The sequence below is a fragment of the Chiloscyllium punctatum genome, chromosome 12 (assembly GCF_047496795.1).
Source record: "Chiloscyllium punctatum isolate Juve2018m chromosome 12, sChiPun1.3, whole genome shotgun sequence".
NCBI lineage: Eukaryota > Metazoa > Chordata > Chondrichthyes > Orectolobiformes > Hemiscylliidae > Chiloscyllium > Chiloscyllium punctatum.
Window position 1 is genome coordinate 75,083,362 of NC_092750.1, and position 12,934 is coordinate 75,096,295.

General features: G+C 43.2%; 1 protein-coding gene across 5 annotated transcripts in view; it reads left to right on the forward strand.

The window, feature by feature from the left end:
* nckipsd (NCK interacting protein with SH3 domain) overlaps nucleotides 1-12,934 on the forward strand; it is a 370,618-nt gene that overhangs the window by 265,032 nt on the left and 92,652 nt on the right. For 3 of the 5 annotated variants that reach the window (XR_011962070.1, XM_072582807.1, XM_072582808.1), the window contains exon 3: nucleotides 113-299. The exons of the other annotated variants lie outside the window; for them this stretch is intronic. Coding sequence is in view for 2 of the 3 variants with exons in the window: in XM_072582807.1 (XP_072438908.1) it covers nucleotides 113-299 (187 nt within the window). In the remaining variant the exon portion in view is untranslated. The remainder of the gene's footprint in view (nucleotides 1-112; nucleotides 300-12,934) is intronic. 5 annotated transcript variants of the gene reach the window in all.

Sequence of the window (12,934 nt, forward strand, 5' to 3'; positions counted from 1 at the left end):
CCTCACTGCTGAGGTGCTCAATGCTGACAAAGCAGGAGGTTTCAAATCGTTGCTGAAAGGTCAACATGGGAGATCTGTTCTGAAGTTGAATGTCTGTTTTGTCCACATCAAGGAAGCTGATTCACCATCGAAAGGAAACACTTGCTCGCAAAGGCCAGAATCCAAGCCAACAGAAAGGAGGCCACTCGTCTGGCTCCATTGAGAATCCATCTGATGCTCCAGAGCAAATGAGCCAGATCACACCTGATTCAATACCAATGCTGTCAGACACAGCCTCTCCAAACAGCGACGTTTACCAGGTACCAGAGTTATGGAGAATGCTTTTTGATTTACTTCCTTTGTTTTCTGTTTGCTTTTTGAGGCAAATCCAATCTTGCTTGTGTTTTAAAGTTCATTTTGCTATATAAAGCTCACAAAAGGACAGTGATTTTGTCCGAAATGAAGTAGGTATGCAATGGATGTTCAGGTTGTGCAGTTGCTCTGAACTCTTTCCATTGAGATGAAGGTGAGGGTCAGTAACTAAAGATCAGGATGGAGGTGTGTAGGCTGCACTCGAAGCCCCAGAGCCAAGGCCTCAATGGTATATAGCACACTCTTAACAGCACTACACACGGGCCCATCAAATCTCAAAACTTCAGATGACCCATTTTTAATTTGTGACAAAATATTAAAATGTAAAGATGGTGGTGTTGGAGAATGATTATGGCATGCAAGAAGGTCATTCAGCCCCGTGTGCCCATGCCAGTTTTCAGCAAGAGTAAATCACTCTGGGTTCTTTGATGGTCTTTTCCCTGTGACGCACACCTTTGTTTTCTGTTCCTGTGATGGTCCGATTCTCTTTTGGATGTGTCATTTGTAACAACCTCCTCATGCTGTTGCGCAGTGAATTCCTGATTCTCTGTCACTCACTGTTGAGAAACACTTTGCCACATTTCACTGTTGTTCCTTCTGCTGATGCCCTTAATCTGTGTTCTCTGGCCCTCCTGTCAATTGGACTGGTTTTTCCTCATCTCCTCTGTCCAGTCCCCACATGAGTTTCCCCACATGAACATCTTCACGTCCCCGATCTACTTTCTCATCTCTGATGTAGGACCATACCCTCCGACCGGGGACAAAGACTCAGGAGGCAGGCAGGATTCAGGCAAGTGGAACATGTTTATTCAAGTAGAAACCGGTTAAAGCAGGGGGGAGGACTAAAGGATTTTCCCCGAATCTGGCCTTGACGTACAAACTCAATTATTTGCCTAATCTTTAGCTCAGATTGGAAGAGAGATCAACAACACACTGATTTTTTTTTAGTAAAAAAGCAGTATTCTTTTGCATTTGGAGTTAAAATGATCACTTACAATACTTCTTACTCTGAATACCCAATCCTGTGAGACACCTAATCAATGATGAGCATTCCTATAGACAGCCGCATGTTCCCATGATCTTCCTGTGTTTAACAGACACTATAATCTCTAGGCCTTGGGATCTTCCTCTGCATCCAATTCATTCACATTCCAAAGTTACTAGCTAGATTCCTTCGGGTCTGTCTCAAAGAACAAAGAAAATTTACAGCCCAGGAGCAGTCCCTCCAAGCCTGAGCTGATCCAAATCTACTGTCTAAACTTGTCGTTCAATTCGTAAGCATCTGTACCTCTCTGCTCCCCACCTTCTCATTCATCTGTCCAGACACATCTTAAATGAATTTACTGTGCCTGCCTCTACCAGCTCTGCTGGCAACGCGTTCCAAACGCCCACCACCCTCTGTGTGAAGTACTTGCCGCGTGTATCCCCCTTAAACTTTCCACCTCTCACCTTGAAAGCGTGAACTCTCATGATTGAATCCTTCACCCTGAGAAAAAGCTTGTCTCTATCTACCTCGTCTATACCCTTCATGATTTTGGACACCTCAATCAGGTCCCCCCTCAATCCCCTTTTTTCTAGTGAAAATTATCCTAACCTTCTCAACCTCTCTCCATAGCTAGTACCTTCCATACCAGGCAACATCCTCGTAAACCTTCTCTGCACCCTCTCCAAAGCATCCACAAACTTTTGGTAATGTGGCAACCACGCATACTTATCTCTAAGGGAAACTTCAATTCTGCTTTTAATTCTATTCGATGTGCTGCCTTTATCAAATTCAGTTTTACTCTTTTATATTTCCTACTGTCCTAATTATATATGTGAAAGTACAACAAAAGTTTGAACTATTTGCTTAAAGATTTGTGATATTGATTTCTGCTACAAAATGAGTTATAAAGTGTTTAAAGTTATCCAGCTGTCCCTACTCTTCACACTTTCTGCTTCTTGGGCTGTGAACAATCTGTTTTGTTCAGGCCGTATGAAAAGTAGTTTCCTAAAGCTCGTTAACTTCACATCTAGCTCGACTGTTTTTCCCCTTAATACTTGTGGCATGCTTTGGTTATATGTATCTATCTTTATGTTGAAAACTACCCCAATCATTCTTTGAAGAATCTTGAACTAGAACCTTTTTTTAAATATTCTGAAATATTCCTAAATATAATTACTACAAAGTAACGCTAGCTGTTGTTCGTAGCTGCTTAAGGAGTTAATAGGCTGTATCTCGCACCTGGTTTTTATTCATTTACTGAGACAATTACTCTTTCATTAATAAACTGGGATTAGTCACTTGCCTGTTTTGTGGGCATGCTGTTATCAAAACTGTCTGCTGTTCGTCCTGTTTACCTCTTCTCAGCCATTTAGTGTTTTAGTGCTGGGATAGGCTGCCCCCATCTTGTTTGTCGGCCATTTTGTGTGAGCAGGCCATGGACCATTTTGGTGTAAGCATGTATGGTACACCCCTACACCTGGCTTCATTTTTGCCTTTCTTTTTGTACCCTCTCTGATGCCTTTGCATCTGTCATTAAGGTATGGTTCCCAAATTGGATGCAATATTTAATTTGAGATCTAACAAGTGATTTTTGCAGGTTTAATATGACTTCCTTGTCTTTGTACCCTCTGAACTTATTTATATGTATTTTGAATGATTTACTATTTGGGTCCAAGTCATCCATGCTGATCAGATATCCCAAATTAACCTAGTCCCATTTACAAGCATTTGTCCAGTATCTTTCTAAACCCTTCCTATTCATGTACCTATCCAGATGTCTTTTAAATGGTGTAATTGTACCAGCCTCCACTTTCTCTGACAGCTCATTCCATATATGCACCACCCTCTGCGTGAAAATGTTGCCCCTTTTAAATCCTTCCCCTCCTACCTTAAAACTATGCCCTCTCGTTCTGGACTCCCCCACCCTAGGGAAAAGACCTTGGCTATGCACTCTATCTATGCCCTCATGATTTTATAAACTTCTATAAGGTCACCCCTCAGCATCCAACGCTCCAGGGGAAATAACCCCAGTCTGTTCAATGTCTCCCGATAGCTTGAATCCTCCAACCCTAACAACATCATTGTAAATCTTTTCTGAACCCTTTCAAGTTTCACAGTATCTTTCCATAGCAGGGAGATCAGAATTGCACACAGTATTCCAAAAGTGACCTAAGCCAATGTCCTGTACAACTGCAACATGACCTCCCAACTCCTGAACTTAGTGCACTTACCAGTAAACGAAAGCATACCAAACGCCTTCTTCACTATCGTATCTACCTGTGACTTCACTTTCAAGGAGCTATGAACCTGCACTCCAAGGTCTCTTTGTTCAGCAACACTCCCTAGGACCTTACCATTAAGTGTGTATGTCCTGCCCTGATTTGTGTTTCCAAAATGTAGCATCTCACATTTTTCTAAATTAAGCTCCATCTGACCCTCCTCAGCCCACCAGCCCATTTCTGTACTCTGAGGTGACCACCTTCGCTGTCCAGGATGCGATCACCTTTGGTGTCATCTACAAACTTAGTAACCAGAGCTCGGATGTTCACATCCAAATCATTTATATAAATAACAAAATGCAGCGGACCCAGCACTGATCCATGTGGTACCCTGCTGGTCACAAGCCTCCAGTCTGAGCAGCAACCCTCCACTACCACGCACGCTCTGTTTCCTACCTTCGAGCCATTCTGTGTACCGAGATACAGTGAAAAGTGTTTTGTGTGCTACATAGACAGATCGTACTCTACAAAGTGCATCAGGGTCGCAGAACAGAGTACAGAATGCAATGTTACAGCTAGAGAAAGAGGGATCAAAATTAACATTCGAGAGGTCCATTCAAAAGTCTGATAACAGCAAGAAAGAAACTGTTCTTCAGTCTATTCATATGTGTGTTAAAAGTTTTATATCTTCTGCCCGATGGAAGAGGGTGAAAGCGAGGATAACTAGTCTGGGAGGAATCTTTAATATCCACATATGCTTTGTTGAGCATTCTCTCAACCTGTCCTGCCACCTTCAGTAATTATGTACACGTATATTGAACTTGCTCTACTTCTGCACCCCTCTTAGAATTGTACACCTTGTTTTATCTTAGCTGTGTTCTTTTACCAAAATATGTCCTCATACACCTCCATATCAAACTTCATCTGTGTGATGATGAGAATTTACGTTCCTGTTAGCATGAAGGAAAAGGCTAGTAAGATTAAGGAACAATGGATGGATAAAGATATTGAGGTTCTAGTCAAGAATAAAAGAGAATCGTATTTTAGATCTAGATAACTTGGTTTAATTGAATCTCTTCAAATTAAAAAGTGTAGGGATATTCCTCAGAAAGAAAGCAGGAAGGCAAAGAGCAAAAGAGCAAAAGGTTCGGGCCTTTTAAAGATCAAGGAGGTCATTTTTATGTTGAACCCCAGAAAATGGGAGCGATACTAAATGAATAATTCAGGTCCGTTTGTTTTAGAAACAATTCACATTACAGAAGAGGACGTTTGGGACATCTTAGGGAATGTAAAGGTGGATAAATCCACATTCAGAATTTAATGAATGTTTAATTTTAAGTATGCCATTATACCAGGCCATGATGATGTTGAACACTGTGATTTTGCAGGATTGCAATTAATCTTTGACATGTTAAATTTTTGTACCAGTAATTCATTCTTGTTTTTCTTTTATCCGGTAATTACCTTTGCCATAATTCATTGTGCCTTTCCTCTTTACCTGGGGTTAGTTGTGTGTTCAAACTGCCTTCTGCTAATAATGCGGTATTTCAAACTGCAGCATGAATTTCAGCCCCTCAAAACTAGCATCCATATATTACGCAACCCGATAAATTGAAAAAATAGTCTAAAAAATGTAACTTTTACATGAGTATAATTGGCTTACTGTCAGGAGACAGAGAGTAATGGTGGAGGGTAACTTCTCAGACTGAAGGACTGTTACCAGTCGTGTTCCACAGGGTCCCCTTTCGTTTGTCATTTATATTAAATGATTTGGATGAGAATATAGAAGGCATGGTTAGTAAGTTTGCCGACGACACCAACATTGACATTGCAGACAGTGAAGAAGGTTTTCCAAGATTATAAAGGGACCTTTATCAAATGGGTCAACGGTTTGAAAAATGGCAAATAGTATTCAATTTGGATAAATGTGAGGGATCGCATTTTGGTACAACAAACAAGGGTAGGGCTTATACAATTAACAGTAGGGTCTTGGGTAGTGTTGTAGAACAGAAGGACCTAGGGGAACAGGTACGTAATTCTTTGACGTTTGCGTCACAAATAGATAGGGTGGTTATAAAGGCGTTTGACACGCTTGCCTTCAATGCTCAGTCCTTTCAAGTATAAGTGTTGGGCAGTCATGTTGAGGTTGTACAGGACATTGGAGGGGCCTCTTCTGGAATACTGTGTCCAGTTCTGCTTGCCCAGTAACAGGGAGGATGTTATCAAGCTGGACAGGGTCCAGATGAGGTTTACCGGGATGTTGCCAAGTATGGAAGGTTTGAGTTATAACGAAAGGCTAGCTAAGCTTGGACCTTTTTCACTGGAGTGTAGGAGGTTGAGAAGCAACCTGACAGAAGTTTATAAAATAATGAGGGGTATAGATAGAGTTAATGGTACTGCCTTTTCCCTAAGAGGGGGGATTTGAAGACTAGGGCGGGTCTATTGTTATGGTGAGAGGAGAGAGATTTTTTTAAAAATCCGAGAGGCAAGTTTTTTTTAATGCAGGGTGGTTTGTGTGTGGAACGGACTTCCTCAGGAAGTGGTGGGTGAAGGTACAATCACAATACTTAAAAGACATCTGGATAAATACATGAATAGGAAAGGTTTAGAGGGCCAAGAGCAGACAGGTAGGACTGGTTTAGTTTGGGATTATGTTTGACATGGACTGGTTGGATCAATGGGTCTGTTTGTGCTCTATGGCTCAATGACCCATGACCCTGCGACCTATTCCTGATGAAGGGCTTTTGCCCGAAACGTCGATTTTCTTGCTCCTCGGCTGCTGCCTGACCTGCTGTGCTTTTCCAGCACCACTCTAATCTTGACTCTAATATCCAGCATCTGCAGTACCCACCTCCGCCCCTAAGACCCCGCCCCATTCCATCAACTTGTCAATGTTCTTTTGAAATTTTACACGATTCTCCTCATACTTTGTAGTAATTTCGTGCAAATGCCGAAACAATGGCCTGCACATTACAGACTGGGTAGCTAATATATCTCTGGGAAAAGCAGTGAGCCTAATGCTGATCCTTTGAGAACCGCATGAGAAACTTCCACCCCATGACAATAAAACAACTGTTCACTTATTCAGAAGATATCTTGGCACACACCCAATTTTGTATCCATGTTACTGCTGTTCCTTTTATTCCGTGAGGTCTGTTTGTCCACAAGTCTTTCATCAGGTGTATTTTGAAAATTAACTTACACCTCTTTAATAACATTATCCTCATCTACTGTCTCTGTTACCTCAGGATAAAAAAACCTCAAGTTTGGGTAGTTAGACATGATTTACACTTAACAAATCCATACCAGCCAAATGTTCATTTTTTTTTTCCCTGAATTTCATTTCTAGAAGGTTCAAAGCTAAATGTATTGGCTTGTAATTGCTGGGATTATCCTTAAACCCTTTTTAAAAACAAGGAGGTAACATTTGCAGTTCTCCATTCCTCTTGCATCTAAGGAGCATTAGAAGATGGTGGCAACATCCACTCCAATTCACCTCAGTAGCTTGGATACATCCCATATGGATCTTACTAACTTTAAGTGTGGTCCTGGAAAAGCACAGCAGGTCAGGCAGCATCCAAGGAGCAGGAAAATCGGCGTTTCGGGCAAAAGCCCTTCATCAAGAAATGATGACGGGCTTTTGCCTGAAATGTCGATTCTCCTGCTCCTCGGATGCTGCCTGACCTGCTGTGTTTTTCCAGCAACACACACTTGACTCCAATCTCCAACATCTGTAGTCCTCACTTTCACCTAACTTTAAGTAGCGGCAATCTATCGCACATCACCACCTATTAATTTCTCACCAATTACATGGAATGCAAGGACAGCCAAGTGGAACATGTCACCTGTCATATATAGGAAGTCATGGACCGTAATGATGTCCAGGAGTGCAGGAAGGGCTCCCTGCTACAGAAACCTGAGCTCCGGTTTACAGATCTGTAATGGCAGCTGGAGACACTGTGGTGTGTCCACAAGGCTGAGAGATATGCAGAGAACATGTTGAGAGAGGTGACAGGACAGAAGGGAATGGGTCAGCACAGGACAGTCAGGAGAAACAGGCCGGTTGTACAGGAATCCCCTGGGTTCCTGTTTTCAAATCCTTTCTGATTTTGGAAGTTGAGGGCGGGGGGACATATGCTGATTCAGCGCAGGCAGAGTCAGGCTTCTGACGCCATGACTGTGGAGGAGGGAAGGAGAAAGAAAGGAGCAATAGTGATAGGTGATTCATTAGTTAATGTATCAGAGGGAGATTCTGTGGCCATCAGTGTGACTCTCTGCAGCATTTTCCACCCTGGTGCCAGATTCAGGGATATCACAGCAGCATCGGGGGGTGGGGGCGTGGGCGCGGTAGCAGCCTATAATATCATCTGGATTACTCCCAGTACCATGTGCAAGTGAGTACAGAAATAACACGATAAGGCAAATGCACGTGTTGATGGAAGGATTCAGCAGTCGAGAGCTTTTTCAACTGATGGTGGACTTGGACTGGCTCGGGGAAAAACAATAGCTGTCCAAGCCGGACTGGGTGCACCTGAGCACGTTACAGGCATCTGGCTAGTGACATTGAGAGGGCTGTAAACTTACTGTATGTGTGGGGACGGAGAAAGGGTAGTAGAGGAGGATTGGGGCGGCACGGTGGCTCAGTGGTTAGCACTGTTGCCTCTCAGCACCAGGGTACGATTCAATCCTTGGCCGACCATCTGTGTGGAGTTTGCACATTCTCCCCATGCCTGCACGGGTTTCCTCCCACAGTCCAAAGATATGCAAGTTAGATGAATTGGCCATGCTAAATTGCCAGTAGTGTTCAGAGATGTACAGGTTAGGTGGGTTAGTCATGGGAAATGCAGGTTTACAAGGTGGGTCAGTGTGGACCTGTTGGACTGAATGGTCTGTTTCCACACTGTAGGGATTCTGTGATATTACAAAGGCTTGCAAAATGCTTAAAGATGCTCTAGCATGCAGCATAATAATTTAATCACTGAAATCGGGTAGGAGGGGAGGAAGGGAAGTTCAGTGCACTGCTAACTTGCATGTCTGTAAATACATGAGGTAGAGTAAATTAAAATAAAGGTTCCGGTATGGATTTACGATGTCGTGGCGCTGACAGAGACCTGGATCAAGGAAGGGCAAGACCGTGTGTTAAATATTCCTGGGTATAAATTGTTCAGAAAAAATAGCGAAAGGAAGGAAGCAAGGGAACAGGAGTAGCAATGTTGGCTCAGGACAGCGTTGTGCTGGAGAAGGAAGATGTTTCAGAGGGTTAAAGGACCAAATCAGTTTGGCTCAAGCAATGGAGCAAAAAGGGGTGTGATTATATCACTCAGTATAAGTCTACAGAACACTAACTCATGGAAAGGATATAAAGGTACAAATCAGCGGGACATTAGAGAAATGCTGACATTATAATAGGGACTTCAGTTACCCAAGTATAAACTGGGATAGTGGTAGTGTGAGGGCCAGTATTCCTGTATTGTGTTTGGGAAAGTTTCAGTCCAACAAGCATTGCTGGACGTGGTCCTTCGAAATGAGGTTGGCTGAGTGGATTAACTGTCAGTGGGAGAATATTTAAGAGACTGTGATCATTGTATCATAAGGTTAAAGGTGGTTTTCAGAGAATGAAATGCAATGTAAGAGAAATCAATTGGTCGAGAGCTGACTTCAACAGGGCAAGAGCAGAGCTCAGCAGGATTGATTGGAATAAGAGGTTGGGAGGGAAAATAGCAACTGAGCAATGAGCAGGACCTTTGGTGAAATGGGTTGCTTTCAGGACAGCCCACCCATTCATACTTCCCATTCCCACCTAACTAACTTCTCCTCTTCCCTGACTTCATACTGACAATGCCTTTAGCTGCCTACCCTTACTTTCTGTGCTCTCTGTCTCCTTGTCTGGGCTTGCTCCACCGACCCACTCACTCTGCCCATAATCTCCCCACCCCACCCTGCACCACCGTCACCAGCACAAACACCACCTATTTTATTTTTTTAAGCTGCTATCAGTTCTGAAGAAGGGTCACTGGACTCGAAACATTAACTGTGCTTTTGGCCCATCGATGATGCTTGTTCCTTCAGCAGTCCTTGTTTTATTTGTTTCCGATCACCAGCAGTTCTTTGTGTTTTGTTGTTGGTATTGCTTCTCCTGATCTCAATCTTAATGTGCAGAGGATAAAGTTTCAAAGTTTGCAGGAGACGCTAAACTCGAAAGAGTTGCAAACCAAGGAGGGCAATGTGAAACTCTGAAAGGGTGTTGACAAATACAGAAGGAATTTCCAAGAATGGTTCCAGGAATGAGAATCTTCAGCTATGAGGATAGACTGCGGAAGTTGGGACTGTTCTCCTCAGAGAAGAAGACTGAGATTTGGAAGAAGATTTGGCAGAGGTTTTCAAATCATGGAATCGGCTGGAAAGAGTAGATAAGGAGAAACTGTTTCTGCTTATTAAAAAAAAAGAGGGAATAGATTCAAACTAATGTGCAACAAATCAAGGGTAATGTGAGAAAAAGCATTTTCACACCGCGAGTGATTCGTGTATGGAATGCACTGTTCGCAAATGTGGTGTAGTTAGGATTAGTTGAGGCTTTCAAGAGAGCACTCGATGTTTTCTTTGAGACAGTGGAGGGAGATGGAGAAAAGGCAGGAGATTGATACTGGCTGTCGAACTGGATAATAGAGCCAGTTCTCTAATAACAACGGGCTGTATGGCCTCCTTTGGCACTGTAATAATTTTGCAATTCTAATTGACCACCTCTCTTACCAGATCTTATTATCATCCGATGAATAAGTACTTCAAGCATGCAGGCATTTTTCCTTTTCAATTCTTTTCATGACGAGAGTGATCTTCATCCTCCATCTTGGCTGTTTTCCTCATAGAATCTAAATTCTGTCATTAGCAAAGTTTTTTGCAGTTCTTCTGGGCGTTTGTGAATTGGGGCATGTTACAAACGTGCACATGCGCGTGTGCATGCATGCATGGTCCCAATAGCAACAACAAAACACGCTGTCTGTCTATGTCTGTGTGTCTGTCTGTGTGCATGTGTAAGGACAGAGTTCTGGAATTCTGGCACTTGATCCACTTGACCCACCTTATTCCTAGACCTAGCTGGGCCGCCTTTCTCATTGGACAGAAATGTACTGATCTAGAGAATTCTCCTGAACAAACTCTAGACCTATTCTTGGGAAATAGTGCAGTACAGGTGACTGAGATGACAGTAGGGGAGCACCGGTGACCAAAGATGTTAAAATAGTTATGGAGAGGGAAAAAACTGGTCCACAGATTCAAGTTCTAATTTGGGGCAAGGCAGATTTTGATGGAATTAGACAGGAGGTTACAGGAGTAGTTTGTTTGCAGGCAAAGGGACCTTTAGCAAGTGGGAGGTCTTTAAAGTGAGACAGTTAGAGTTCAAGGTCTATATGTTCCTGTGAGGGTGACGGACAAGGTTGGCAGGAATAGGGAACCCTGGATGACAAGATGTATTGAGGCTTTGACCAGAAAAAAGAAGGTGTAGTAGCTCAGGTACAGGCAGCTGGGATCAAGGGAATCCCCGGAGGTATACAGGAGTTTACTGAAGAAGGTAATCAGGAGGGCAAAAAGAGGGCATGAGATAGCCTTGGCTGAGAAGATTAGGGGGCATCCAAAGAAGTTCTTGAAGTATATTAAAGGAAAAAAAAAACTAGAGAGAGAATAGGACCCCTGAAGGACCAAAGTGGACATATTTGTATAGAACCGCAGAAGATGGGCGAGGTAAGAGGATTATATAATGGAATCATCAGCCATGGTGTTAGAGCATAGCACTTGTCTCCGAGTAACCATCCTTGTAATGCACTTGAAAAGAACCAGGAACATGGTCACACTGTTACCAATGATAAATTCTTGCCATATGAAATTCCAATCTCAAGCACTGGCCAGCTGATACTTACTGCTGGATATGATCTGGAGACAAACAGATCTCCATTGACCAACTCCACCTAGATTCTCATGGCTATTTGGATACAAGAAGACAGATGGTGGTGGTGGAGGGTTGTTTTTCAGACTGGAGGCCTGTGACCAGTGGAGTGTCACAAGGATCGGTGCTGGGTACTCTACTTTTCGTCATTTATATAAATATTTGGATGCGAGTATAAGAGGTAGTTTGCAGATGACACCAAAATTGGAGGTATAGTGGACAGTGAAGAAGTTAACTCAGATTACAACAGGATGTTGATCAGATGGGCTACTGGGCTGAGGAGTGGCAGATGGAGTTTAATTCAGATAAATGTGAGGTGCTGCATTTTGGGAAAGCAAATCAGGGCAGGACTTATACACTTAATGGTAAGGTCCTAGGGAGTGTTGCTGAACAGAGAGACCTTGGAGTGCAAGTTCATAGCTCCTTGAAAGTGGAGTCACAGGCACATAGGATAGTGAAGAAGGCGTTTGGTATGCTTTCCTTTATTGGTCAGAGTATTGAGTACAGGAGTTGGGAGGTCATGTTACAGCTGTACAGAACATTGGTTAGGCCACTTTTGGAATATTGCGTGCAATTCTGGTCTCCTTCCTATCGGAACGATTTTGTGAAACTTGAAAGGGTTCAGAAAAGATTTACAAGGATGTTGCCAGGGTTGGAGGATTTGAGCTGTAAGGAGAGGTTGAATAGGCTGGGGCTGTTTTCCCTGGAGCGTCGGAGGCTGAGGGGTGACCTTATAGAGGTTTATAAAATTATGGGGAGCATGGATAGGGTAAATAGACAAAGTCTTTTCCCTGGGGTGGGGAGTCCTGAACTGGAGGGCATTGGTTTAGGGTGAGAGGGGTAAGATATAAAAGAGACCTAAGGGCAACTTCTTCGTGCAGTACGTGTATGGAATGAGCTGCCAGAGGATGTGGTGGAGGCTGATACAAATGCAACATTTAAAAGGCAGTTTGGATGGGTATATGAATAAGGAGGGTTTGGAGGGATATGGGGCAAGTGCTGGCAAATGGGACTAAATTGGGTTGGGATATCTGGTCGGCATGGACAAGGTGGACTAAACGGTCTGTTTCCATGCTGTACATCTCTATGACTATGTCTAATATTTGTCCTCAGTGTTTACCATGGAGAGAGACATGAGAGACTTGGGAACTTGGGGAAGTTAGTGATGATATCTTGGGGACAGCCCATATCACAGCAGGGGAGGTGTGGGATGTATTAGACTGTATGAAGGTGGATACATTTCCTGGTCCTGACCAGATATATCCAAAAAAACTGCAAGAGGCTGGAGAAGAAATTGCAGGGGCCCTGGCTGATATTCTTGTATCATCGTTAGCCACGGGTGAGGTCCCAGAAGTCTGGAGGGTAGGAAATGTTGTGCCGTTATTCAAGAAGGGCTGCAAAGAAAAGTCTGGGAATTAAAAGCTTAATGTCTGTGGTGTG